The sequence below is a fragment of the Sinocyclocheilus rhinocerous genome, unplaced genomic scaffold (genome assembly GCF_001515625.1).
Source record: "Sinocyclocheilus rhinocerous isolate Xijiao unplaced genomic scaffold, SAMN03320098_v1.1 scaffold1426, whole genome shotgun sequence".
Lineage (NCBI taxonomy): Eukaryota > Metazoa > Chordata > Actinopteri > Cypriniformes > Cyprinidae > Sinocyclocheilus > Sinocyclocheilus rhinocerous.
The window spans coordinates 913063-937732 of record NW_015630392.1 but is presented as its reverse complement, the minus strand read 5'-3'; the positions used below and the strand labels follow the sequence as shown (position 1 = coordinate 937732).

Below are 24670 nucleotides of genomic sequence, written 5' to 3'. Positions count from 1 at the left end.
CTTCGTTCAGGCGTGTAGTATAATTTCACAAAGCTAGTCAGAACAGAACATTCTGTTTTTGCTTCAAATTGGGTTATTATTTAATCAAATTATGTATATGAAATTATATAACTAAATGATATGAAATGATATAAATTATATAACTAAAATTAAATAAATGTAATTACAGATTGAGGTTAAATAAAGATGTCAGTCTTTATTTTTCTTTTTAGGAAACAAATCAAAGAAAAAATAAACAAATTCTACTGTTCCTAATATTCTGTATGTTGCTCAAAAACAAAATATATTGTGTTCAGCGGAATTATTTTAGTGTTCTGGAACAGTGTTGTAAATGCAACTTAACCACTGATTTCTAGTCGTGTCCATTTTTGGAAGGCCAAACAAAGTAGTTTCGCTTTCACAACGAAACACAGCATCACACACGGCGGCCTAGAGTGAGCAGAGGCCGGGGGGATAAAGTGAGGAAGGGCTGGAGTGAGCAGAGGCGGCGGATTCGACATATGACCCCTTTAAGAACAAAACAGATCTTGGACTGAGATGAAAACACTTTTCTTTTTTTTTCCCTTGTGGGAGCAGTTCTAAGAGGATGATACAGCCATTGAGTTACATAAGTTGTTAATTTAGTTAAAGAAAACTGACGAAAAATGTTCGTCAATGAGTTTTTTTCCCCTGACGAAAGCGAGACTATAATAAGGTCATTAAACAATAACTGAGACTAAATGAACATGCAATATCGTTGACGAAAAAAGACGAGACTAAAATGTAGTTAAAAGAACAAAAACTTTACCAAAACCTTTTTATTTTTGTTGAAAAAAAGTAGAGCCAAAACATTTCAGACTGCTGTGCAAGACTCTATTATGCGAACGTTCATGTTTGCGGTTGCCAGATATCAAGACCTCAAATCCCCCAATTTTCTGTTTAACGGATACGTACTCTGCCCGGCTTTTTGCTTTATCCAGTCTGGCAACCATTCACACACCCTCTCTCTGCGGAGGCGCCGTGATCTGAAAACACCGACATATAGTACTGTACAAGAAAGCTGGAGTTCAGCGATCTCCATTTGAGGTATTCTGCTTAAATGAAAGTGTCATTCAGCCAGTCTGTGTTCTGTCATGGATCTCGACTGTATTGTTTGCAATAGTGGTTGCGGATTGTAACATTACTTGCGCAACCTCTGTGCAGCAATAAGTAGGGGTGCACCGAATGTTCGGCCGAATAAGCGAAAAGACCGAATAAATTCTACCGAACAATGATATGACGCGATTAAATAGCAACCAGCGCAGAGTGAGAGGCACGCACTCTTTATTATGCAGCACACACGTCAGCAGTGTGAAAGCATTTAAACTGTCGGAGAAAGACGCAAAAATCATTACAAGCACCGACAGCGAGAGACTGTTTAGGACTGCATCGCATGTCTTCAATGAGAAGAGGAAGGGGTGATTGCTGCTGGGTACTGCATGATGATTGAAATCGCAAAATGGCCTTAAACAATTAGTAAATATACTGCAGAACGTTAAGTTTTCTAATACACGCGTGCATTGCATGTATTCTGACAGCGCTACACGAACTCGCAGCAGATCTGCTTGTTAACAAGGGTTCAAAGTCCGAAGCGTGAGGAAAATCTGCGCTGATACAGTCGTCAGTTGCTCAGTCACATTTTTATGAATTTTATGAATATGTGACAAGAAGGGGGTCTGATGGCCAAAAATTATTTTACTAAATTAATAATTTTAAGTTACATTGTGCTTTGTTGGTATAGTGTCTGCTAGAATGTTAAAAATGTTCAGTGTTAAATATTTTTAAATTGTTGTTTTGTAATTTATTTTTTTTCTTTGAAAAGCAAGACAAAACAGTAAAAAGCACATTTTGGCTCTTTTTTGGCAAAATACATGGGGGGGAAAAAACTTTAAAAACCGTATTCGGACTTCGTCCCAGTGTTTAATTTTGTTCTGTTTCGACTTCGGCCAAGAATTTTCATTTCGGTGCATCCCTAGCAATAAGTCTTTTTGCTGTTGTTTTAAAAGAGAAACATTAATGCAATTTGGAATTATTGGAATTACTATTAGGAATTTTTCTGTTATAATATTTGTGTAGGTTTTTGTTACACCAAATTTCATAATGTAGACAGGGCAAGTGTATATCTGAAGTCTGGTGTTTATTTAGCCTCTAATTGATATCCTGTTATTAATCTGTACACTAACGTTAGATGAGGTAAAAGAAACCATGCATACGAGTCAGTATTTATTGATTTGGGCTTATTGGTGAAAGAGCAACTTCTGATGAAATGTAAAAATACATTTCTCAAATGACAACAATCATTGCAATTAAAATTGAGCAAATTATTTTTTTTCATCATTTTAACACTAAGTATAGTATAGTAAGACGAAAATGTTTGTTTCCACTGACAAACTAGACTCAAATTCTCAGACATTTAGTCAACTAAAACTAAAACAGGACAAGTTGACTAAATATGATAAAAACTAAAAGTTACATTTGACACGGGACTAAAGGACTAAATTAAAAATAGCTGACAAAATTAACACTATACATAAGTGTCATTTGTAGGCATGATCTCTCATCCATTGTTGCCTTTCCCACAGTCTTTAATGGATCAGTACTTTGGCCGGATACAATCCTTAATGAACAACAAGGATTTGCCTGCAAGGATTCGTTTCCTACTGCAGGACACCATGGAGCTGAGAGAGAACAATTGGGTCCCTCGCAAAGCTTTCATCGACAATGGACCAAAGATGATTAACCAGATTCGTCAAGATGCAGTGAAGGTGAGTCAGCGTGGTTTTCTTTTTCTGTTACTTTTACAAAAATGTCACCAATTATCTTCAAGCAAGGAGTCACTGACTCCGTTACAAACTGATGTAAAATAACGTATATGTTGTTTATTACAAGTCTTTATCTTTCTCTCTCAAAAGGATTTGGGTGTTTTCATTCCACCCATGAACCAGGGAATTAGAATGGACTTCTTCCTAGAAGGCCCCTTCATGCCGAACAGGATGAAACTGGATAGAGAAACTCTAGGGGGATTGGCCAATATGTTTGGTCAGATGCCAGGTGAGGTTATCACCTGCCAATTATTTATATATCGATTCATTCACGAATTAGAATGATCCGACTGCAGTAGGGTTGGGCGATGTCTACCAAATTGGCATCGGACGATGTCAACAGTGAAACATCGTGATGGACGATGACATCGGGGGGGTGGGGTTAGGGGTGTTCCCGAAACGTGAAACAAATAACGCGTTATACGGAGCCACTAAAAGGTTAGCCACTTGCTAGCGGTAGCCTGTTGCATTACAGAACATGAAAGTTCACTTACCACATAGCTTAACATCGTGATGTCTGTCAGCCATCGGCGATGGACAATGGTATCGTCTATTGGCCCAACCCTAATATATATAGATGGATAGATAGATAGATCGATCGATAGATAAATGTGCCATGTCTTTATCTTTACTGTATTTATATATGCAGGTAGTTGCATAGGGACTGGTCCAGGCGTGATCCAGGACAGATTTTCCCCCACCCTAGGACGTCATCGTACAAATCCTCTTTTTAATGGCCACAGTGGACACATGGCTTCCCAACCACAGTCACAGTTTGACTTGGGTATGAAGCCTTTCATCAAGTCTAACCAGGTAAGCATATGTTTTTGCAGCACTTACAGCTATAATTACATTTTTTTCAAACCCATTATTATGAAATTACTAAACTATATATCCATAGGGACAGAATCAGCATTTTCACAATCAAAACCAGAACCATTCAAACCAGCAGCAAGCTCAATCTAAGGACATGCCTCCACGCTTCAAGAAGGGGCAGCTCAATGCAGACGAGGTAAACCAGAGACACTAAGTGCTGAGTAAAACCAAAACATCTTCCACCCTGTGATTATAAAAAGACGCGTTATTCTGAGGGACTCCACTGGATGGCAGTTTTCTTACTTTGTCTATTCTGTTTCTTCCTGTTCTTTCTCTCCTCCTTATGCTTCTCTTCTATCCCTTACTCTTAAACTGCCAGCCAGTCCGCTGACTGCGATTATGAGATATGAGGGTGTGAATTGTCAAAATAGTATCAAGCATTTTATTCTTTGTAACTAGCCTAACAATGTTTTGTATGTTTTTTTGTTTGTTTGTTTTTTCCCCATGATCCATTCTTACAGATCAGCCTTAGACCTGCTCAGTCGTTCCTCATGAATAAAAACCAAGTTCCAAAACTGCATCCCCAGATTCCTACCATGATTCCACCCAGTGCTCAGCCTCCACGGACACAGACTCCACCACTTGGACAGGTAGAAAATAGTGCTGTGTTCGATACATCGATACGATGCTGCTGGCCCTGTACGAAGCTGGCCCTGTATCGATATTGGGGCACGTGCGCTGCAGTGGACCGCACTTAATTTGAATACAAGAACACAGTTTAAAGCGGAGTAGAAAAGTGCAAGGTTTCTAAAAAATAATGAATAGAGCATAATATATTGGCTACAACAAGGTTTAATCTGGCCGCAGAGGAACACAACCGGGTTGCCTGATATAAAGAAATGTAATCCCCAAAACAGAGCTTCCCACTTGCGCAATACGGAAATATCTGCTAAGTGTGCTACTTATCTTTGTCAACCTGGCAACCATGTGCACGTGCTCTCTCTCCACTGTGTTTAAACGCGCTTGCTTTCTGAAAACACAGGTTAGCTTGCAGTTTAGCGATCTCCACTTCAATATTCTATTATCAGAAAAGTGTCATTTATCAAGTGTTCATTTATGAGAGAGAGAGAGAGAGGCTGTGTATGTATGAATTACCACCGTTTTGCCGCATTTCTCTAACAGGGAAGCTGTGGCTTTAATTGCTTTAGAAACGATGATGTTACCAGCTCCTTGTTGAGAAAGATAATGTAGCTAATCAGCGATTAAGCTATTTTATTGATAAAATTGCGGGGCAGCGCTAAAAAGTTTGTCTAAACGGTCTAAACGCGAAAAAGAATGTGCGCGCGCAGTGTGATCTGACTAAACCTGTGTGTGTTAGATACAGTGAAGACAGTGCATTAGTTTAGAACTCTTCTTATTTTTATTTTTTTAAACAGAGAGAGAGTGTTGATTTGTGCAATGATAACCTACCAGCAATGTTAAGATGATTTTAATATATTAGAATGAGTACATTACAATATAAATTTATTGGAACAAGTACATTATTATTTATGGGCTTAAAAACAAGATGCAAACAATCAGAATATTGTACCTGGTGGGGACTGCCCAATTTAAACATGATGCCATTACCTATAGGCTATTGTACTGTAGTACAGTTATTGAGGCCCTTCATAATGCAGAGGTCAACTGCCTGCTCTGCCAATAGTTAGCAACGGCCCTATGGTATGCAGTGTTTAATAAACATCTGTTTTACTAAATTCTTCTGAGGTGAAATTCAGTGTAGTCCCGTATCGTGATACGTATCGTGACTTTGCTGGTGATACACAGCCCTAGTAGAAAATTCTCTCAGCTTTGCTGAACTCTCTCTTTAGTTACGATTAATGTTGCATATCTTTTAAAAGTTTCCGTGGAATGACATGGCATTAGGAAAAATCAATAATTTCCTTGTGTTCTTTTTAGCCTCCTCAACTTGGTCTGAAAACCAACCCGCCTCTGATCCAGGAGAAACCTCAAAAGACTACTAAGAAACCAGTGCCTGCTAAGGAGGAACTGCTGAAAATGACTGTGTGTATCTTTGTTGTCCTACACTTTTGTGCTCAAAGCATTTTCATCACCAGTTGTTAGAGACTTTCTAATGGTTTACTGATTTTGTTTACAACAGGAGAACATTGTGACAGATTATCTGAACAGTAAGAACATGGAGGATGCTGTCAGTGGTGTGAAAGAGATGAAAGCTCCCAAACACTTTCTGCCAGAGATGTTGAGTAAAATCATCTTGTGTTCTCTGGAGAGAAGTGATGAGGACCGGGAACAGGCTAGCACCCTTATCCATACACTGCGCAGTGAGGGCTTTATCACTGGGGACAACTTCATGCAGGTAAGTTACCTTGCTTTTTTTCCCTTCAGCGATCAAAATATTTGTATTTATTGTTTCATTATCTAATTCCCATAATAATGATTTTTGTCAACAGGCTCTGCTGAATGTCTTAGATCAATGCCCTAAGATTGAGGTGGACATTCCTCTGGTGAAGTCATACCTAGCGCAGTTTGCAGCACGGGCCATCATTGCTGAATTGGTCAGTGTGGCAGAACTGGCTCATCCACTGGAGAACGGCAACCACTTTCCTCTTTTCTTGCTATGCCTGCAGCAAACTTCCAAGCTCAAGGACCGTGAGTGGCTCACAGATCTCTTTCAGCAGAGCAAGATCAACATGCAGAAGATGCTTCCTGGTATGTCTCCTTCCTACACACAACTCTGAAATAGTTGTTTCAGATTGGTCATTCACAGCATTCTTTTTGTTTAAGATATTTTGTTATTAAATGGGATTGATTTTGATTACATGCTGTATTTACCTAGATATTTGTTTCTCAGAAATTGACCAGAATAAGGACCGTATGCTGGAGGTTCTTGAAGGGAAAGGTTTAAGTTTCCTTTTCCCCTTGCTGAAACTGGAGAAAGAACTGCTGAAGCAGATCAAGGCAGACCCCTCCCCTCAGGCCATCTACAAGTGGATCAAAGACAACATTTCTCCCAAACTCAACACCGACAAGGGCTTCATCAACATACTTATGACCAGGTACAGCCCATTAAATGTGCATTACATTCATAAATGGAGATATGCAAGACTGAGATTGCCTTACTGTTTTTTCCATTTAACAGTTTCCTGCAGTATATCTTTGCTGAGCTTGGCGTGAATGAAGGTGATGAACAACTGGCCTCCCCTTCTAAAGAGCAGCTGGACCAGGAGAAGCAACTACTACTCTCCTTCATGCCAGTCATGCAGAAGTTCCTCCACAATCACGCTGACCTGCAGGTCAGTGCCCTGTATGCCCTGCAGGTGCACTGCAATGCCAACACTTTCCCAAAAGGTACAGAAACTACTCGGATTGTAACCTGCTGTGCCTGTTAAGATTTTCTGAAGGTGTTTTTTTTTTTTTTTTTTTTGTAATTTAGGTATGTTGCTTCGCTACTTTGTCAACTTTTATGACATGGAGATCATTGAGGAGGAAGCTTTTCTTGCGTGGAAAGAAGACATTTCCCAAGAATTTCCTGGAAAAGGGAAAGCCTTATTCCAGGTAAGTGTGTTTAACTACTGTGAACTCGAATGTTCTCAAATGGAAAGGTTTTTACCCTTTGAGTAGAAGAATGTTCATTTACAAGTCTTTAATCTTTCTTTTCAGGTGAATCAGTGGCTGACTTGGCTTGAGACAGCTGAAGAAGAGGAGTCTGAGGAGGAAACTGACTGAGGAACCAGACTAATCTTCTAGTACACATTAATTTCCTGCTACATGACTTGCTGTCTTCTCTTTGGTTCCTTCACTCTTTGCAGTAGCTCACACTCAGCCAATTACAGTACACTGCTGCTAGGCTCATGAATTAAATGAAAGACGTAGTAATACCATTATCATAACGTCTCTAATGTGGTTTCTCGCATCATAACCAATGTCAGGCTTGTTATCATATTTAGTTTCAGAACCGCTATGCTTTTTCAGTAGAAAAAGTGGTAGTCAAATGTTCCTTACATGTTCTGTCTGGTTTAATTTGTTTTTGTTTCACAAGACACAGGACAGAAAACCTTTCAGCGTCTCAGTGGAAGTGAAACTTGTATAGAACCAATGATTTGTTTGCAGTCTGTCTTGGGGATTGATTAAAATGAATCATGAGATCCTGGTTGAATGGCCTTAATAGGTTTCGCTGTAGATGCTTTTATTAGTGTTATTCTGGGGCGGTTGCAATATCATTCACCCCTAGTGCACGATTTAAACATCTGTAAAACTGTAATCACTGTAACATGTTAGCAGTTTCCATTTCTACCTCCTACTGAATAAGCGTTTAGTGCAGGCTTCTGATATGTCTAAAGTTTTAGACTTGAATTAAGATCCAGAACATCTGCGTAGTTTGATTTTGCACAGTACACTACCTAATATCTCAGTTTGCAGTAGAGTTTAAGTGCTTTCCATTGAAGATGCAAAAATCAAGCTACTAGTGTCAACTTAATGCCTCTGCTGCCCCAGCCTTACTTCATTAATGTTGTCTAAAGTGCGTTCTGACAAGGTAACTGCAATGTATTCTCTGTATAATGGCAGTAGTAATGTTGCCCTTCAGGTCCCACTGATCTGTTGCAAATTATTCCAATCATAAACATCGAAGTGGTGGATTATTTTAACCTGCCTTTTAATGGGTCATTAAATGTCAATTAAAATCAGAAGAATCCTTAAAACCCAGAAGAGGTGAAAGGCTTTTGCCCTTGTCAGTAAGGGGTTCTCAAGGCAACCTTTTATTGATGGGTGTTTTAACTGTATTTGACAAAGTTAATCTTGTGAACTTGCATTTGCCAACGTGTTAACTGCAGTCCAGTTGTCAGAAAGGAAATGGCTTATGATCATGTCATTGTAAGGCTGTTTAGTGCGGTTTTCATCACCACTATTACTGAATTCACAATAAAAGAAAAACTTGATCAGCTTGAAGTGTTTTCGTTGGCATGTTTTATAAGAAATGCACTGAGAATTTTACCTTTCATAGTTTCCATTGTTCAGAATCTCTTCTGGTGAACTATTTTGCCAGAATCAAATTTATTTATTTTTTAACCACAGGGATACAGTAACGTTTGTTTTGGTTGTTAGCTCAACATTTAAGGAGATTTGCAACATGTTTACAACCAATATTTTGTTGTTTGGGCAATGTATCTAAAACTAGACATTCACATTTATTCCTCATCAGTGGGGATCCAGAAATATTCCACTTTCCTGTTTCTCCTTGAAAATCCAGAATCATGGGTATCTGCCATTGGTGACAGCTCTCTGAAGTGGGTTGGGCCAGTGTCCCGTCCAACTCGAGGTGCAGCCACCCTAAACATCGTCCTGCTGAACAGATGAGACAAATTAACACTCAATACATTTGCTAATCAAAGTTTAGCATTGATAAATAAGACCTACCTCCCTGAACTCCTTTCTGAATCCTCACTGTTGAGGTCAGGTGTGGAGATGTACACAGGGTCTCCTTCCTGTTGGGTGCATGTTGTTTAATGCTATTATCTAGCAAGTAAACAAATGCGTTTACACTTTTGTTAATGTGTAGGCATGATAGGCAAGAAACTTTACCGTGAAGTTCCTTGGTGTGCCATCTTGATTTTTTAGGATCTTAACCCTCTGGTCGCTTTCAGTCATACACAGGAAGTAGCTCTTAATATTAGCTTGACACTGAAGTGAGATGCAAGTATGTGTTATTGTGCAATCAGTTTAGAAAGTTAAAACAATCATTTCACAAGATGGGTGGTAGTTCCATTTTGAAAAATTTTAAATTTTTTATTTTTAGGGTTATTTCTTAATATTTCTATGTATCATTATTAATATTATGCCCATGAATATTTAATTTAAAAAAAATACTTATTTCTATATATTCATGACCATTCAAAAGTTTTGGATCAGTAATATGTTTTTTAAGAAGAAAAAGAAAAAAGTCTCGTGTTCACCAAGGCTGCAATTATTTGACCAAAATACAGTAAAAACACTTAAAGGGGTCCTTTTATGTTTTTTCACTTTTTCAATTTTAGTTAGTCTGTAATGTTGCTGTTTGAGCATAAAAAAGATCTACAAAGTTCAAAGTCCTCACAACACACACTGGCCCAGCTAACCAATCACAGCACACACTGGCCCAGCTAACCAATCACAGCACATTTCGTATTTCAGAAGGCGGGCTTTCATTTGATACAGGAACTATTCGAGCCGTTCATGCCAGACCGGGGAGAGAGGTGTTGTAATAATGTAAAATATGTGAAAAAATAATGTGTTTTTCGAACAACCTAGTATGAGTGCCTGTTCTAGTACACCCCCAAAACAAAATCAAGACTTTGTAAAAGAGCATAATAGGACCCCTTTAATATTGTGAAATATTAAATGTAAAAATAATGTAAAATACCTGTTTTGTATTTTAATATATTTTAAAATATAATGCACTCCTGTGATGGCAAAGCTGAATTTTCAGCATCATTACTCCAGTCTTCAGTGTCACATGATCCTTCAGAAATCATTCTAATATACTGATTTGATGCTCATGAAACATTTCTTATTATCAATACTGATGAAAACGTGTTGTACTTTTATTTTCAAGACTCTTTGATGAATAGTCTAAATGTGTTGAAACTAGTATCACAGCACATATAGGCCTAATGAACTTATGAGGTAATGCATTTCTTTAAGATATTTAAAGAGGTCCATATTATGCTTTTTCACTTTTTCAATTGTAGTTAGTCTGTAATGTTGCTGTTTGAGCATAAAAAAGATCTACAAAGTTCAAAGTCCGCTTCAAAAGGAGATATTTTATTTAACAGAAATCACTTTTCAATAAAAAGACTCGTTTGGACTAACGTTACAAGGCATATTTTCTGGGATTTGTGATATCACAAAGATCGAGGAATGGGACGAGACCTGGTTGAGCTGCACTAGAGAAGGCAACGAGTGTTATTATCACTATGTCGGAGACACGCTATCTTTCCCAAGGCAGACGAATTTAGAGTAGTTACAATCATCCGGGTTAAAATCGCGCTCAAAAAAATAATGTGTTTTTCGAACAACCTAGTATGAGTGCCTGTTCTAGTACACCCCCAAAACAAAATCAAGACTTTGTAAAAGAGCATAATAGGACCCCTTTAATATTGTGAAATATTAAATGTAAAAATAATGTAAAATACCTGTTTTGTATTTTAATATATTTTAAAATATAATGCACTCCTGTGATGGCAAAGCTGAATTTTCAGCATCATTACTCCAGTCTTCAGTGTCACATGATCCTTCAGAAATCATTCTAATATACTGATTTGATGCTCATGAAACATTTCTTATTATTATCAATACTGAAAACAGTTGTGCCGTTTAATATTTTTGTGGAAGCTGTAATACCTTTTTTCAGGATTCTTTGGTAAATTTAAAGTTAAAAGAATTATTTGAACTAGAAATATTTTGTAACTTTGTAAATGTCTTTTGATCTATTTAATGCATACTTGCTGGAAAAAAGTATTAATTTTATTCAGAAAAAGTCTTACTGACCCCAATAGTCTGTGTGTGTGTGTATTATATAATATATTTATATAATATTATATAAATTGTATATTTGTTGATTTGTTAAGAGAAAAATGAGTATAATAAGTGATGGTAAAATTCTGTGTTTACACATATATTCATGATGGACTAAAAAGGAATGGCCCTACATTCGAGAGGACATACTGCTTTGGTCTGCCTGAGAGACTTAAGTTCTTCCTGGGCTCTGATGACTTCTGCCAGAGCCTGGTGCTTCTCTCTCCAGCTGAGACACTCCCTGGTGCGATCTTCCCTCTCCCTCTCAGCTAAATGTCTTTCCTGCTCAGCTTCCTGCTGGGCTTTATCAGCCCTTTCTCTCTGCTCTTCAGCAACCAGAGCTCTGCGTCTGGAGTTCACCTCCCTACAGAGAGAGAGCATGACATTGACAGACAGCATCATGAACCAAACTATTACCATTTAGTTTTTATTGCCTTATAATAGCCTGAAAACTGCCACGCCAGGATCCATTCACAATGCTTATATAACCAAAGATAAATGGCATTACTGAATGCTTTTGAGCTTACTTTTCCATTATCTTCACATTCTCCTCAGTCAGCTCCTTCAGTTTGTGTCGTAACGTGTTCCTCTCATCCTCCAGTATTCTGTTCTCCTCCAGGAGAGCCTGCTTTTCTCCTGACACCCTGTCTAGTTTAAGCTTGGTCTCAAAGTAATTCTTTTCAGCTTGAGCTAAAAGTAGCTGGACATCATTGTGCTATGGATGACAGTATGCAAATGAATATAGTGGAGCCTTATATAGCATTATTTTGCATCTTGTGTGTATGATATTGTATCTATACCACTTTTTTCAGCAGGTGTAGTTCTTCGCTGAGTCGTGTTTTATCAGCTACTGCGAGATCTTTTTCTTGCCTGCTGTCCAGAGCCCGGGCCTCCGCCAGTGCCCTGCTCTTGTCCGCCTCTGCTCGTCCTCTATCAGCATCCCCAGCTGCCCTGGAACACAGTGTTGTCCTCTGCTGGCTGACATGAAGCTTCTGTTTCAACTAATTGTAATAAAGAAAAAAAGGGACAAAAACATTATTTTTTGTTCCGCTGCATCTTCTGTGATGTCAGATGTGTAATGTACACACCTCTTTAATTTGGGCCTGGAGTTCCTGGTTGAGATTGCGCAGGTTTCTCATGGTGAGCTCACTCTCAGTCCTCATCATGATCCTTTCCATTTGAATTTCGTCAGACAGATACTTGTTTTCCTTTTTTAGGTCTTCACATTCCTGAACAATGCAGATACAGTGGCAAGGAAAAAAAGAAATAAAATATATTTTGAACAATGTTTCAGCTACTGTATTATCTTTTTGTCTACCGAATTTCAAACTTGCTGAAAGGTCTATAATTATTTTCCAAATGTTTTTCATGGTTTTAGTTTTAGTTTCAGTTTTAGTTAACCATAATAACCCTGAAATTATTAATTTAAATTTTTTTATCTAAAAAGAAAAAAAAATCTAAAAGACAACAACAATATTATCCTGCTATATATATATATATATATATATATATATATATGGACGATTTTTAGTGGCACTTTTCACGTGTATGTCATTCACAATGTTCTGAAACATGAGGCTCATGACAGAATAAGTGAAAAAGACCTAAAAAACAGGGTTCTATTAACTATTAATGTTGCAGGACGTTGCCATATTCTTCTCCATCATGTCAGCACCTACCTTCCTCTTCCTCACTAGTTCTCCCTGCAGGTGGTTGATCTGCAGGAAGGAGCCGCTGGCACTCAGTGCACTCACGGGTCGGACCGCACGTACAGGTCTTCGAGGAGGGTGCGTGGGTTTCAAAACTCCTTTAATCTCCTCGATGCTTTCGAATCGGCCGCTCATGTTGTTGCTGCTGTGAGAAAGGAACTTAAAAGTACCGCTGTCTGAAGCAGGGGTCTTCAGTGAAGTCAGAGCCTGGAGCTCTCCATGAGAGCTGGCCCTTAGGGTCATCGCTCTGACTGGACGCTGAAACCAGATTCAAACTTCAAACTATGAGCCGTTTTGAAATGTTTACTCCTCCTGCTGACCCAAAGTCCCTGTAGACATGAATGCAATGGGAACTAACGAGACTCACCAATGTGCAGCCTAGATCAATTATTTATGAGGAAATGTTATACCAACCTCACAGGGAGCAGAAACTCTATGCTACCACAAAGAATCAAACACAGCTCATCTCATTCTTGACTAATTGCACCATAGTGCCTCTCACTAGGGTTAGCAGCATATTGGTAATGATGCCAGGATTGAAGACTGACTAGATTTTTACATTTTCTGAAGAAAATGTGACTGGTGTTGACCAAGAAAATCATGCTAGTAAGATGCTAAGTTGTTAAGGGTGGTTCCTCAAAAGTGTCTGTGATATTCTGATCATTACATATGACTTGGTCTACATCAGTCTCTTGGAAATTCCCCATTTTATCATCCACCAGGCAAAAATGTTGAACCTGATCACTTAATAGCACACCTCTCCATAAAATAAACCACAGTATTTGAGGTATCATTCATGTTTGAACAATACTTAAGATCAATACTTATGGTTATTTAGCAAGCACCACTATTTAATACATTATATTATTACATGGGTCTCTAAAATACTCAATTCTGATTGGTCAATAACACCATTTAGTGATCTGATATATTTCTGTTGTCAGTGGCAACATTGTATATCAGTCTGTGCTACTTTCTTCCCTCATATCACACCGCAGACTCACTCTCTCTCTTGTTTTATACAAACACAACTGGCGCCATCTTACATCTCATGTATTGATTGTAGTAAAAATTACCTCAGATTTCAGTGTTATTATTATTGCAATCAGTGCTGGTCCCAGAATTCTGGGGGCCCTGAGCAAAACTTTGTCAATGGGTCCCTGTGATGCTGATTCTTATTAAAGTTACTAAAGTAATTCAGTGAAGAGCAGTGAATGATTCTCTCATTTTCTTTTGTTGTTTGATTAATGACAGAGACAGCACCAGGTTTATTAGGCTGCTGTCACTTTAAGACCAAATATACTGACAAGCATTCAGTTACTTTCCCAACAATTTATGCTTACTTTAGACATAGTAACTGACTGACTTTTGACATATTTGTGTGTGTATTTGTTCCTTTAAGCACACACCGAAGCCCAAAGTAGTCCATACTTGTCCGTACATGTTTCACTCCATCTTGGATCACGCGCACAGAAAGCCACCTGGGGAACAGGGTCTCTTTCGCAGCTCAATACACTTTTAACTCTTTTTTTAGTACTGCGTTCATCCAGCAAGTGATTGTCTATTACGAAAGTCATGTTAAATGTTTTAACTGATTTGGATGATATGTGAAGGGCAGTAGTGCACTGCTTTAAAGGAAAGGAACTGAATGCACCTTCGTCTTTTCATAATGGTTGGAAGTCAAAATCAAAACCAAAACAAAAATTCTATTAATTCTATTAATTCTATTATTAAAATTCTATGCACAGCCCTAATCATTAAATCATCATAAGCAAGGGGGCCCCCTGGTGTTTCGGGGGCCCTACGCAACTTGCATATTTTGAGTATAGGGAGAACAGCACTGATGCAATATTGTTGCAGTTTTTGTCTGTTGCTTAGCGGGTTGTTTTGCACATTGTAAGGGGTTTTTGCATTCCACTCTGCTCCTTTTCCATTGTTTTTCTATGTTAACATGCACTAGAGGGACATGTTTGACCGTTGACCTCAACTTTTATAAAACGGCCTGGCCTGTATCTCACGTTTTTAAATGCAAAAACGTGTCCTGTTTGAATGGTTCCTAATGGACTTTTTTTTTCTTAGAGGAAGTTTTAAATAACATACAGGGCATATTAAAAATATATTAAACTCAAATCAATATTTATATCCATATATTTATTTATTTTGTGATTACTCATTATCACAATATTACATTCAGGCAACTTACCAGATGCATAAAACCTTTTCCATTAACACATAACAACAGATAAATAGCATACTTAAATGACTTAACAAATAATTATTCAGAATAGTTCTGCATTATGTTCCTAACAGTCAACCTCAGTAACACCAGATCCTTTACAAGTATGGTGTACAAGATTGATTCCCTTTACTTTACAGAGGAAGGAAACTCAACCCCCTCCATTGTTAAATGTATTATTCAAGCAGAGGGAAGCAGCACAAATAGAACAAGTTCCACTGGCCCAGATAGCTTTGTTTGTGGTTTTGCTATAAACGTTAACTGCCTGACAACAATTGTATGGGACTCTGTCATCAGAACAAAAACTTTTTGTGACTTCGTCATATACAGTATAAGACGCAGAGTACACAAACTTCTTCAAATGTCAAAAGAGTAATATTGAAAATCCTAGTCAAAAACCTTTTGTCACGGTCTATTTCCTGTGCTCTCAGAACAGTCAGGGAAAGATGTGTTTATGTTCTAAGTCGGGAATTTAGAGATGAGATAATTGTTTGAATCTGCAAAAAATGGTACAGGATGCTTTGAATAACTTCCTATAATTTTCTACTTCTCCCCTGTGGGTTCATTTAGAGGAGATGCTTTCTATGCTTGCCTGCAAGCCTGTCAGGTCATCGCTATGCACTAACATAGCCTGTAATTCACTGTTCTCTTTCCCAGAGCTTCTTGCAATAGCATGTCACTTGGCTGGTATAGCTTTGAAAGTGATGTGGTAATTAGCCTTTCTGTTCATTTAGCCTTCAGAATCACAGACAACACTGGAAAGAATGACCTGCAGAAGGAAGCAGGCCTAATTCAGCAGTTTTTTGCTAACATCACTGATGCTACACATGAGGCTTATAAAATTCTTGTCCAAGGACACATTGAGAGGAAATATTTTTTCAGTTGGATAACAAAGCATCAAGGACATCAACAATGTGTTAAGTCAACATTCACAATGAATTTAACCTGAAATAAATGTATAATAATTAGAACAATAATTTATAAAACTTTAGAGAGAGAGAGAGACTGAAAGGGGTGCCTGATAGTAGACCGATAGTGTCTATAGTGCCCAATATAGCTGCCTGGAAGTCAGATATTTTTCCAACTTGTCCAGAATGTCTATATGTGCATAATGTATCTAATGAGTTCAAAGATAATTTGAAAAACTGGTACACGACCACAGGAATTGAAAGTTTTTTAGTTGTCCTCTGCCCTAGCTTTAAATGCCCTCTTTGGGAAGGTCATCTTACAGATCATCCTCAACCTCCTGTTTCCTATTTTTATGGGTCTCTTTCTGCAGCATCATCAGCTTGTCCAAGGACACATTGAGAGGAAATATTTTTTCAGTTGGATAACAAAGCATCAAGGACATCAACAATGTGTTAAGTCAACATTCACAATGAATTTAACCTGAAATAAATGTATAATAATTAGAACAATAATTTATAAAACTTTAGAGAGAGAGAGAGACTGAAAGGGGTGCCTGATAGTAGACTGATAGTGTCTATAGTGCCCAATATAGCTGCCTGGAAGTAAGATATTTTTCCAACTTGTCCAGAATGTCTATATGTGCATAATGTATCTAATGAGTTCAAAGATAATTTGAAAAACTGGTACACGACCACAGGAATTGAAAGTTTTTTAGTTGTCCTCTGCCCTAGCTTTAAATGCCCTCTTTGGGAAGGTCATCTTACAGATCATCCTCAACCTCCTGTTTCCTATTTTTATGGGTCTCTTTCTGCAGCATCATCAGAATGAGTGTGTTCAAGCCTCTGGACAGTTTTGGTGGCATGTTCTGCAGTCATGGCTAGAGTCTGGTTACCATTATATCTACTGCTCTTCTTATTTACAAGCACACTCTGTCTAGATGTGAGTCAAATTCAAGGTAGGTTTATCTTTTTCTCTTGATTTCCAATTTTTAAGGGTTTGTGACTTTATACTTTTGCATTTTAATAAAAACATATTTTGTTGGTTGTTTTTAGTCCCTACAAATGGAATTTCTGGAGTATTGTTAGTCCAATCCATGACCAATGTGTACAGTTTTAATGCCACCACAGCCAAAGAGGCATGTGAGGCTATTAAAATGAGAATTGCCAAAAAGGCTGAAGTGGAAACAGCAAACAAAAATGGCTTACAGACATGCAGGTAAATCACTATTTAAAGAGTGACATTAAATAGACATATAGTCAAATGAAAAATATTATTGTAGATATATGATATTGATCTGCTCTTTTAGGAAATAAGAATCTTATTTCTAAATAACATTTAAAAAACCTGGATGCCTTATATATGTCATTTCAAAGTACAATACTTTGTCATGTAAATATAACATGGGTCTGCTTGAATGTCCAGCACACACACCTTCAATACTACGATACACAAGATACACAAATTAACCTTGAAGTTCAACTTTTAGAAGTTGGTTAAAAATTATATTTGAACTCTACAGTTTCTGTTTCTGCTAAGAGTGCAATATTATGCTTTCACACAGGTACGGTTGGGTTGAAGAGCAAGTTGCAGTTATTCCTCGAATCGAGAAAAATGAAAATTGTGGTAAAAACAACTTAGGCGTTACTGTTTGGACAGCTAACATCAGCAAAATGTTTGACGTTTACTGTTTTAAGCCAGCAGGTATGTACTGTGTGTATAATATGTTTCTGAAAATAAATTATAATAATCAATATCCTATATATTAATAAGGAACAATTATGTTTAAAATGTGATTAGGAAGAAAACAATACAATATGCCAATGTTTAGACTTTAGGTTTTGTAACAAACATATAATTATAATATTAAAATCAGTAATTAAATCTACTAACATTGTCAGTAAAATGTGCTAATCAGAATATGTCTCTCACAATGCACCTTAGGTCCTGGTGGATCATTTGAAACAACATCAAGCAGGCCTCAACCTACAACAAGAGGAAGAACATCATCAAACAACGATTATTCCACTAAAACAACCCATCCATCATCCATTAAGTCAACCTCTTCTCCTGCCTACACATCTAGATCCCTTCCTCTCTACACATCCACCCCATCCATTTCCTTTGCTTTCAACACTTCCTCCACAACATTTATAACACTTAGTCTTTCTAACATCAGTGACAGTTCCCAGGCAACGACAAGCCCTCTGTCTCTTTCCTCACCCGAATTCTCAACCTCGTCCCCCTCGTCTTCCTCTCATTCATCCACTCAATTTCTTCTTCAGTATAGTTCAACTCCAACAGGCCAGCCTGCATTGTCCCAGACCACAACACCTAACACACCGCCCATTAAAGGTTGGGTTTTGAAACTTAGATGACCTCCTTAATTTGAATGACTTTGCACATCAATTTTATCACATTCTTTTGTCTTTTTTATATTTTAGCAGCTCCCAAAACATTTGTCATAATTTCTGTCATGGTACTGTTCTTGCTGGTAGCGGCAGGTGCATCTTGGTATCTTAAAATGTAAGTGTTTAATCTACTGTCATGAGAAAAGAGTTGTAACATGCATACTCTTCACTGACAAGTGTGCTTTGCTTTATTAAAAGAGGACAACGGTTTCCATCCTGGACCAGAATGAGGCCGAAACAGATTATTGAAACCGAAATGTGGAAACGAATAAGTGAGAGGCATTGTATGCCAGAACAGACCAGCAACGACAACAACATTAGGAAATGCAACAACATCATCCTTCAAATGGAACAAGACCCGGACTTAAGCTAAAAACCACTGTATTTTTGTAAAAACACTGTAGGCCTACTTTGTTAAAAAAATTAATAAAATAAAAAAAAACTTTCACTGTATGTACTCAGCACATTCAGATTTTTCTTCTGTAACACAGAAGAAAGAAAGTCATACTGATTTGGAACAACATTGTCATTTTTTGGGTGTTCAAATGTTACTTTGTTTTTAGTTTGCTGCTCATTTCATTTTCAAATATTATTTCACTTTCAAATATCAGTAACAGATGTAAATACTAATCTGTTCTTTAATAAGGCCATATGTTAAGCCTAAATGATAATAATGTGTACTCTTTAGTTGTAGGCTACTTGTTGACTTGTCTGTAGTATCAAGGATCAATGGATTTGACCATAGAGCGTGCTGCTCGTGACATCATCAACCCGCGTCAAAGTTTTCTTGCTATTATCCTACTTGTCATCTTGAATATTTGCCTGGATAAAACAAATGCTAGCAGGTTTGTAGTCATTTATTTGCACGTTCTTGTACATTTGTAGCTTATACTAACTGTTGGGTGTATTTGCGTTACGGTCTTTATGTATTGTTTCGGTTAGCCAAGCTAACACTAGTAACGTAAATGTTGTTATATCAGCATCGTCTAACGTTATATTTTAACCGCCTTTTCACATTCTGAAACATATGTATATGGTTCACTCGTCTACTTGGTTGTTGCATCTTTTGAAAGACAGTTTGTTATTTTTGTTAAACAATCAAGTTAGGTAAGAAGATGAATAAATACCTGTTCAGAAAGTATCGGTGCATGTTTATTATTACGAATAAATGTTGCGGGAATGATTTCAACGTCTGCGAAATGTACCACTAATGTCACTGACAATATGAGACCTTCATCGATATCTATGAAAAATGACTGATGTTACATGAGTAATTAATACTAATATAAATTAAGTAGTGTGGTGAGTCATTTAATATTAGCAGTTTAATATGATTAATTTTTGGCCATGCTTTTTTTTTTAGCACATCAGGTTCACATTGTTTCTCTGTAGGTAGATGACTAATAACATGAGCATAAACTTAATTTTTATCAATATTTTGGGTTAAAATATATGGACAGCGGGGTCCATGTTTCACGTTCCATTCCTCTACAACTACAAATTATGATTTTAGTCAAATTTGAGTGAAAGGTTCAATCAAAAAGTTTAATTATAAAGTGTAAACCATGATGATCATGTTATCCTGCTTGATTTGGGAATGATTAAAAAATATGATTCAAAATATCTATATTTTAGGTGCTTTGACTGGCCACCATATCTTTTAACAATTTTAATCACATTTTAGCTTTTTGAACTTCACTTAAATATACATTTTCAGTGTATGCTATCAATTAATATAAGGTAATAAAATTTCATGTGTAAGAAAATGCTGTTTAAATTAGTTTTTAATGAAGTATAACATGTCAGGCTGCATAATGTGTCATGTCAACATTCTCTCTTACCTAGGGCCTCCCGCAGTGAATGAGGTCTAGAGCTGTTTTGGAGCAGCCCTCCATCTGGAGCCAAGATGGGCCAGCAGCTTTCTGGCCAGGCAGTGACCAGACTGCCTGAGAAACTGATCAAACATGTGGGGCTTGTGCGTGACAGTGGCTACCTCACCTATGATGAGTTCTTGGGTCGTGTGGCAGAGCTCAATGATGTGTAAGGCTGCGTTTACACTTGGCATTAACATGCGATCACCGTGATCTGATCAATCAGATCGGATCGTCAGTCAATCAGGACACGGCGCGTTTACACTTGGCAACATCAGCTGACTTCTCTATCTGGATAACCGATCGGATCTGTCGTTCCCGCGGAATATTTAAATAAGTCTGCAGATGATGGCCCTGTGCAAAGTCGACCTGAAGTGGTTGGTTTTCTTTTGAAAACCATATTCAGTCACGGTACATTTAACAAAGGAAAATAACTACGAGTCTCACTAGTTCAGGAGAGAGGGGGCGGGGTTTTGCATGATGTCGACCTGAGAATGTAGACACGATGGCTGGATTGCGTTTACATTACACTGAGATCCGATCACAATGCGTCCTCGACTACCTCTGGACCAGGACATGCTGATCGGATAACATACCGATCAGAAGCGCGTTTACACTTGTCTTTTCAATGTGTATGTGCACAACATCCGGATACAGGTCACATGTTAATGCCAAGTGTAAACGCAGCCTAAGTGAGGTTTTAGGATTAAACATTTTAGTGACACAATAACCTGCTGGAGTTTGATAAGAACGTGACGTCCCATAAAAAACATAATTTTATTAATAATATTAAAAGTAATATTATAATATTAAATAGTATATTTTAAAAAAATAATAAATAAATAAAAATACAATGTAATTTCCCTCTGGTCCATCCTGTATATAATGTTTACCCAGAAAGTGTTTCTTTTCCTGTAAGGGAAATCTAAATGTGAGCTTATGTTAGTAAAACATTCATATAGTTGATGTTAAATCTAGTATTGAAAACTTTAAAAATAGTACTGGAACATTTTTTCTTTAGAAAATATTAGGACTTTAGTACATCATTAAAGAAAGCTTCAATCTGGGTTACAGCAAGGCACTTACAATGGAAGAGAAAGGGGCCTGTTCATAAATGTTTAAATACTCACTTTTTCAATTGTATAGCCACAAGATGTAAACAATATGCATGCTAACGTGATTTTTGGTGTGAAACAAATCTCTTACTAACCTATTCTGTGTAAAATTATATTGAATTTTAGAACTTGTCACAATGACAACGCAGTGCAATAAACCCTAATTCAATGGTTTTATATTAATTAAATAATTCTAAATGTTTAAAAAAAAATTATTAAAATTTTAAATTTTTTTAAAGAGAATAATACAATAATAAAAAAAAAATACAAATATATATTTATAAAGGTGCAAAAAGTAAGTATGAGCTCAATATATTTCCTGCTCATTTTTATGTTTGGACTTTAATCTGAAAACATACACATTATCCAGTTTGATGTGATGTGAAAGGTAATGTGGTTTCATTTTCTTCCACAGAACTGCTAAACTAGCCTCTGGCCAAAAGAAACATCTTTTGTTTGAAGTACAGCCGGGATCTGATGCAACAGTGTTATGGAAGGTTGCTGTGAGAATAGTATGCACCAAGGTGAGATTAATGTACACACCTCTGAATTTATAGGTAGAATGTATTAAAATTATTTTTAAAAAGTCAAACTATTTTCTAAAATACAGACATCAATCATTTGCTCTTTACTGCAAATTTAAAATGTGTGATTGATGTTTATCTAGGGTGGGATGGCAATTGTTACTGCTCTCTCTATGTGCTTATAGATTAACAAGGAGGATGGAATGGTGGAGGCCTCCCGTATTATGAATCTGTACCAGTTTATCCATCTCTACAAAGACATCACCAGTCAGGCAGCTGAAGTACTGAGTTCAGAGGCTGCGGCAGAGGGATCCTCTGGACCGCTGTCATCAGAAGATACCTGCCAGGCCAGCATGTGGATGGGCAGGTACTTCAAAGACTGCGTTTGTTCTGTTTACCAAATCTGCACCTGGTGTAATGATGCATAATAGATGACTCAAGCAAAATTTGCTCTGTAACAGGGTGAAAAAGTTGACTGATGAGGAAGAATGCTGTATCTGCATGGATGGGAAAGCAGACCTTATTCTGCCTTGTGCACACAGCTTTTGTCAGAAGTGTATTGACAAGTGGTAAGAATCTGTGATTCATTATCATGATTAGTTCATTTACTCATCATTTACTCACCCTCATGTTGTACCGAACCTGTATGACTTACTTTCTTCTGTGAAACACAAAAGAAGAGATTTTGAAAGATACTGGTTCCCATTGACTTCCATTTTATAGACAAAAAACATAATGGAAGTCAATGGGAATCGAAATAGTTTACCAACATTTGGTTACCAACATTCTTCAAAATATCTTTTGTGTTCAATAGAAGAAAGAAAGTCATACAGGTTTAAAACAAGATGAGGATGAGTAAATGATGAGATCATTTTCAGTTTTGGGTGGACTGTCTCTTAAATGGATCAGTTTACCTAAATAATTGAAATTGTCATCATTTACTCACCCTCATATTGTTCCAAACCTGTATGATTTAATTTCTTCCATGGAACACAAAAGCTGAATAATGTTTTGGTCAGAACTGTGACCAGTTCCGTTTTCAAATTTGTGAACTGAATCCAAGTTATATGTATTTTTTCAAACCAAATTTAAGACTTTTTACGACCTACACAAATAAAATTAATACTATATGTTCCTACCGAACAAAGCCATAAAATCTCAAAATAACTTGTGTATCTCAGATTCTTTTCCTTAATTAAACAGGCCGAAAGTATAAAGGAAAAAAAGAAAACAGGTTTGGATCAACGTTATGACCATAAATAATAACGAAATCCATAAATCATTTTAATCAGCCATGACAAACCCAGCTCCATTGTGTCTGTGCCTCATATAGGAGCGGTCAGAGCCGAAACTGCCCCGTCTGTCGGATTCAGGTGACTGCCGCTAATGAATCATGGGTCATGTCAGATGCTCCCACGGAGGAAGATATAGCTGGGTACATTCTCAATCTTGCGGATGAAGCTGGGCACCCACACAGACCTTAAAATGAAGCCCTGTGCCACTGTCATACTCCCCGTCTCCCCATAACAGATGACCTTCTTTGAACAGCGGTTTCATTGGGTGACTGTGGATATTTGTTGCACTATATAGTGTCACTCACTGGAGGCAATAACTGCTGATATTTTGACTTTGTAAAAAACAATTTTTAGGTTAATGCATCATATTATAACACCTGATCAATTCATAGACATTGTGAACTGTATGTAGGTAAATGCTAGACAACATGTAGCTGTAGAACTTCATTGCCTCGTTGCACTTACCATTTTATCTTGTTTGTGAAGTAATTGCACTTAATTGCTTTTGTTTCGTAAAGGCCTTGTAATACCTGGATAAGCGTCACAGTATCAGCATGTGCAACAGTTTAATAGTATTGATGCTTTAATTCAGTCACACATGATTCAGTTACATTGACTGTACAGTTGATGTGCATTTATAATCTTAAGGTTTAATGGAATAACTGTAGTGATCTGTTTGACATGAACTCATTATCTATGTGTAAGTTGCACCAAAAGTTAATTATAGGGCATGACTCCTATAACATTCATTGTGAAACATAATTGGGATGAATTAACATTTGAGAATGAACTAATTTGCTTGTTTTCTTTTGCAGCTTAATGAGTTGCAAATTAAACTTTTATTTTATAGGGCATCACCACAGTGGTGGTTAGTTACCTTTTCATATTTTTCTGGTTTGAAATCCTAGACTTTTCATCCTGCACTTTTGTGTGTATGACAGAGACTGTGAATCTGTGGGTTTAAGAAATTCACTTGTATTATAAAAGATATGTATAGATCAAACTTTATATATAAGTCTACATTTGTGTGGCAGTTTATGAAGATGTAATCCAGTTTATCAAGTTGATCTAGTTTTAAAAACATTTATTTCTGCAATATTGTCACAGATTTATAGAGGTGGGACTGAATGTTTGAAGTTTAATAAGAGAAAATGACACTAGTTACTGCTTCCTTTTGTGATAGAGTTCTTTAAAATATGGACTGAACTGGGTTGTTCACTGTTCCCTTTTCTTGTGTAAATCTTAAAGTAAATTGAATATTTTGTTCTAGCTAGTTCTTGATTGAAGGCTGTAAGAGTTCCCACTACTTCCACTGGGCTGCAGTGTTGAGCAAATAAAGAATAATTTCTCTGTTTATCTGGAATATTAACTATAG

General features: G+C 37.2%; 3 protein-coding genes across 5 annotated transcripts in view; all 3 read left to right on the top strand.

Moving 5' to 3' along the window:
• The window catches only part of LOC107740333 (eukaryotic translation initiation factor 4 gamma 2-like), a 14185-nt gene extending 5566 nt beyond the window's left edge, over positions 1 to 8619 (top strand). Inside the window, exons 8-19 of the mRNA XM_016552750.1 lie at positions 2601 to 2783; positions 2931 to 3069; positions 3490 to 3653; positions 3742 to 3852; positions 4178 to 4306; positions 5616 to 5720; positions 5818 to 6033; positions 6128 to 6386; positions 6529 to 6733; positions 6817 to 7025; positions 7111 to 7232; positions 7338 to 8619. Coding sequence (XP_016408236.1) covers positions 2601 to 2783; positions 2931 to 3069; positions 3490 to 3653; positions 3742 to 3852; positions 4178 to 4306; positions 5616 to 5720; positions 5818 to 6033; positions 6128 to 6386; positions 6529 to 6733; positions 6817 to 7025; positions 7111 to 7232; positions 7338 to 7403 — 1908 coding nt within the window. The 3' untranslated portion in view covers positions 7404 to 8619. The remainder of the gene's footprint in view (positions 1 to 2600; positions 2784 to 2930; positions 3070 to 3489; positions 3654 to 3741; positions 3853 to 4177; positions 4307 to 5615; positions 5721 to 5817; positions 6034 to 6127; positions 6387 to 6528; positions 6734 to 6816; positions 7026 to 7110; positions 7233 to 7337) is intronic.
• An 8351-nt stretch (positions 8620 to 16970) lies between these two features.
• Positions 16971 to 18891, top strand: LOC107740347 (lymphatic vessel endothelial hyaluronic acid receptor 1-like). Its single transcript, XM_016552764.1, has 6 exons — positions 16971 to 17037; positions 17135 to 17297; positions 17644 to 17783; positions 18024 to 18434; positions 18524 to 18605; positions 18689 to 18891. Exons 2-6 carry the CDS (start codon positions 17176 to 17178, stop codon positions 18861 to 18863), a joined length of 930 nt encoding a protein of 309 aa, XP_016408250.1. The 5' UTR covers positions 16971 to 17037; positions 17135 to 17175; the 3' UTR covers positions 18864 to 18891.
• Positions 18892 to 19041: 150 nt separating this feature from the next.
• On the top strand, positions 19042 to 24632 carry LOC107740332 (RING finger protein 141). Of its 3 annotated transcripts, XM_016552746.1 has the most exons (6): positions 19261 to 19335; positions 20336 to 20530; positions 21892 to 22000; positions 22186 to 22367; positions 22462 to 22569; positions 23334 to 24632. In XM_016552746.1, exons 2-6 carry the CDS (start codon positions 20397 to 20399, stop codon positions 23482 to 23484), a joined length of 684 nt encoding a protein of 227 aa, XP_016408232.1. In that variant the 5' UTR covers positions 19261 to 19335; positions 20336 to 20396; the 3' UTR covers positions 23485 to 24632. The 3 variants fall into 3 exon arrangements, with proteins under 3 accessions (XP_016408233.1, XP_016408232.1, XP_016408234.1); XM_016552747.1 differs by lacking the exon at positions 20336 to 20530 and having other exon boundaries at positions 19042 to 19335; XM_016552748.1 differs by lacking the exon at positions 19261 to 19335 and having other exon boundaries at positions 20394 to 20465.
• Positions 24633 to 24670: the final 38 nt, after the last annotated feature.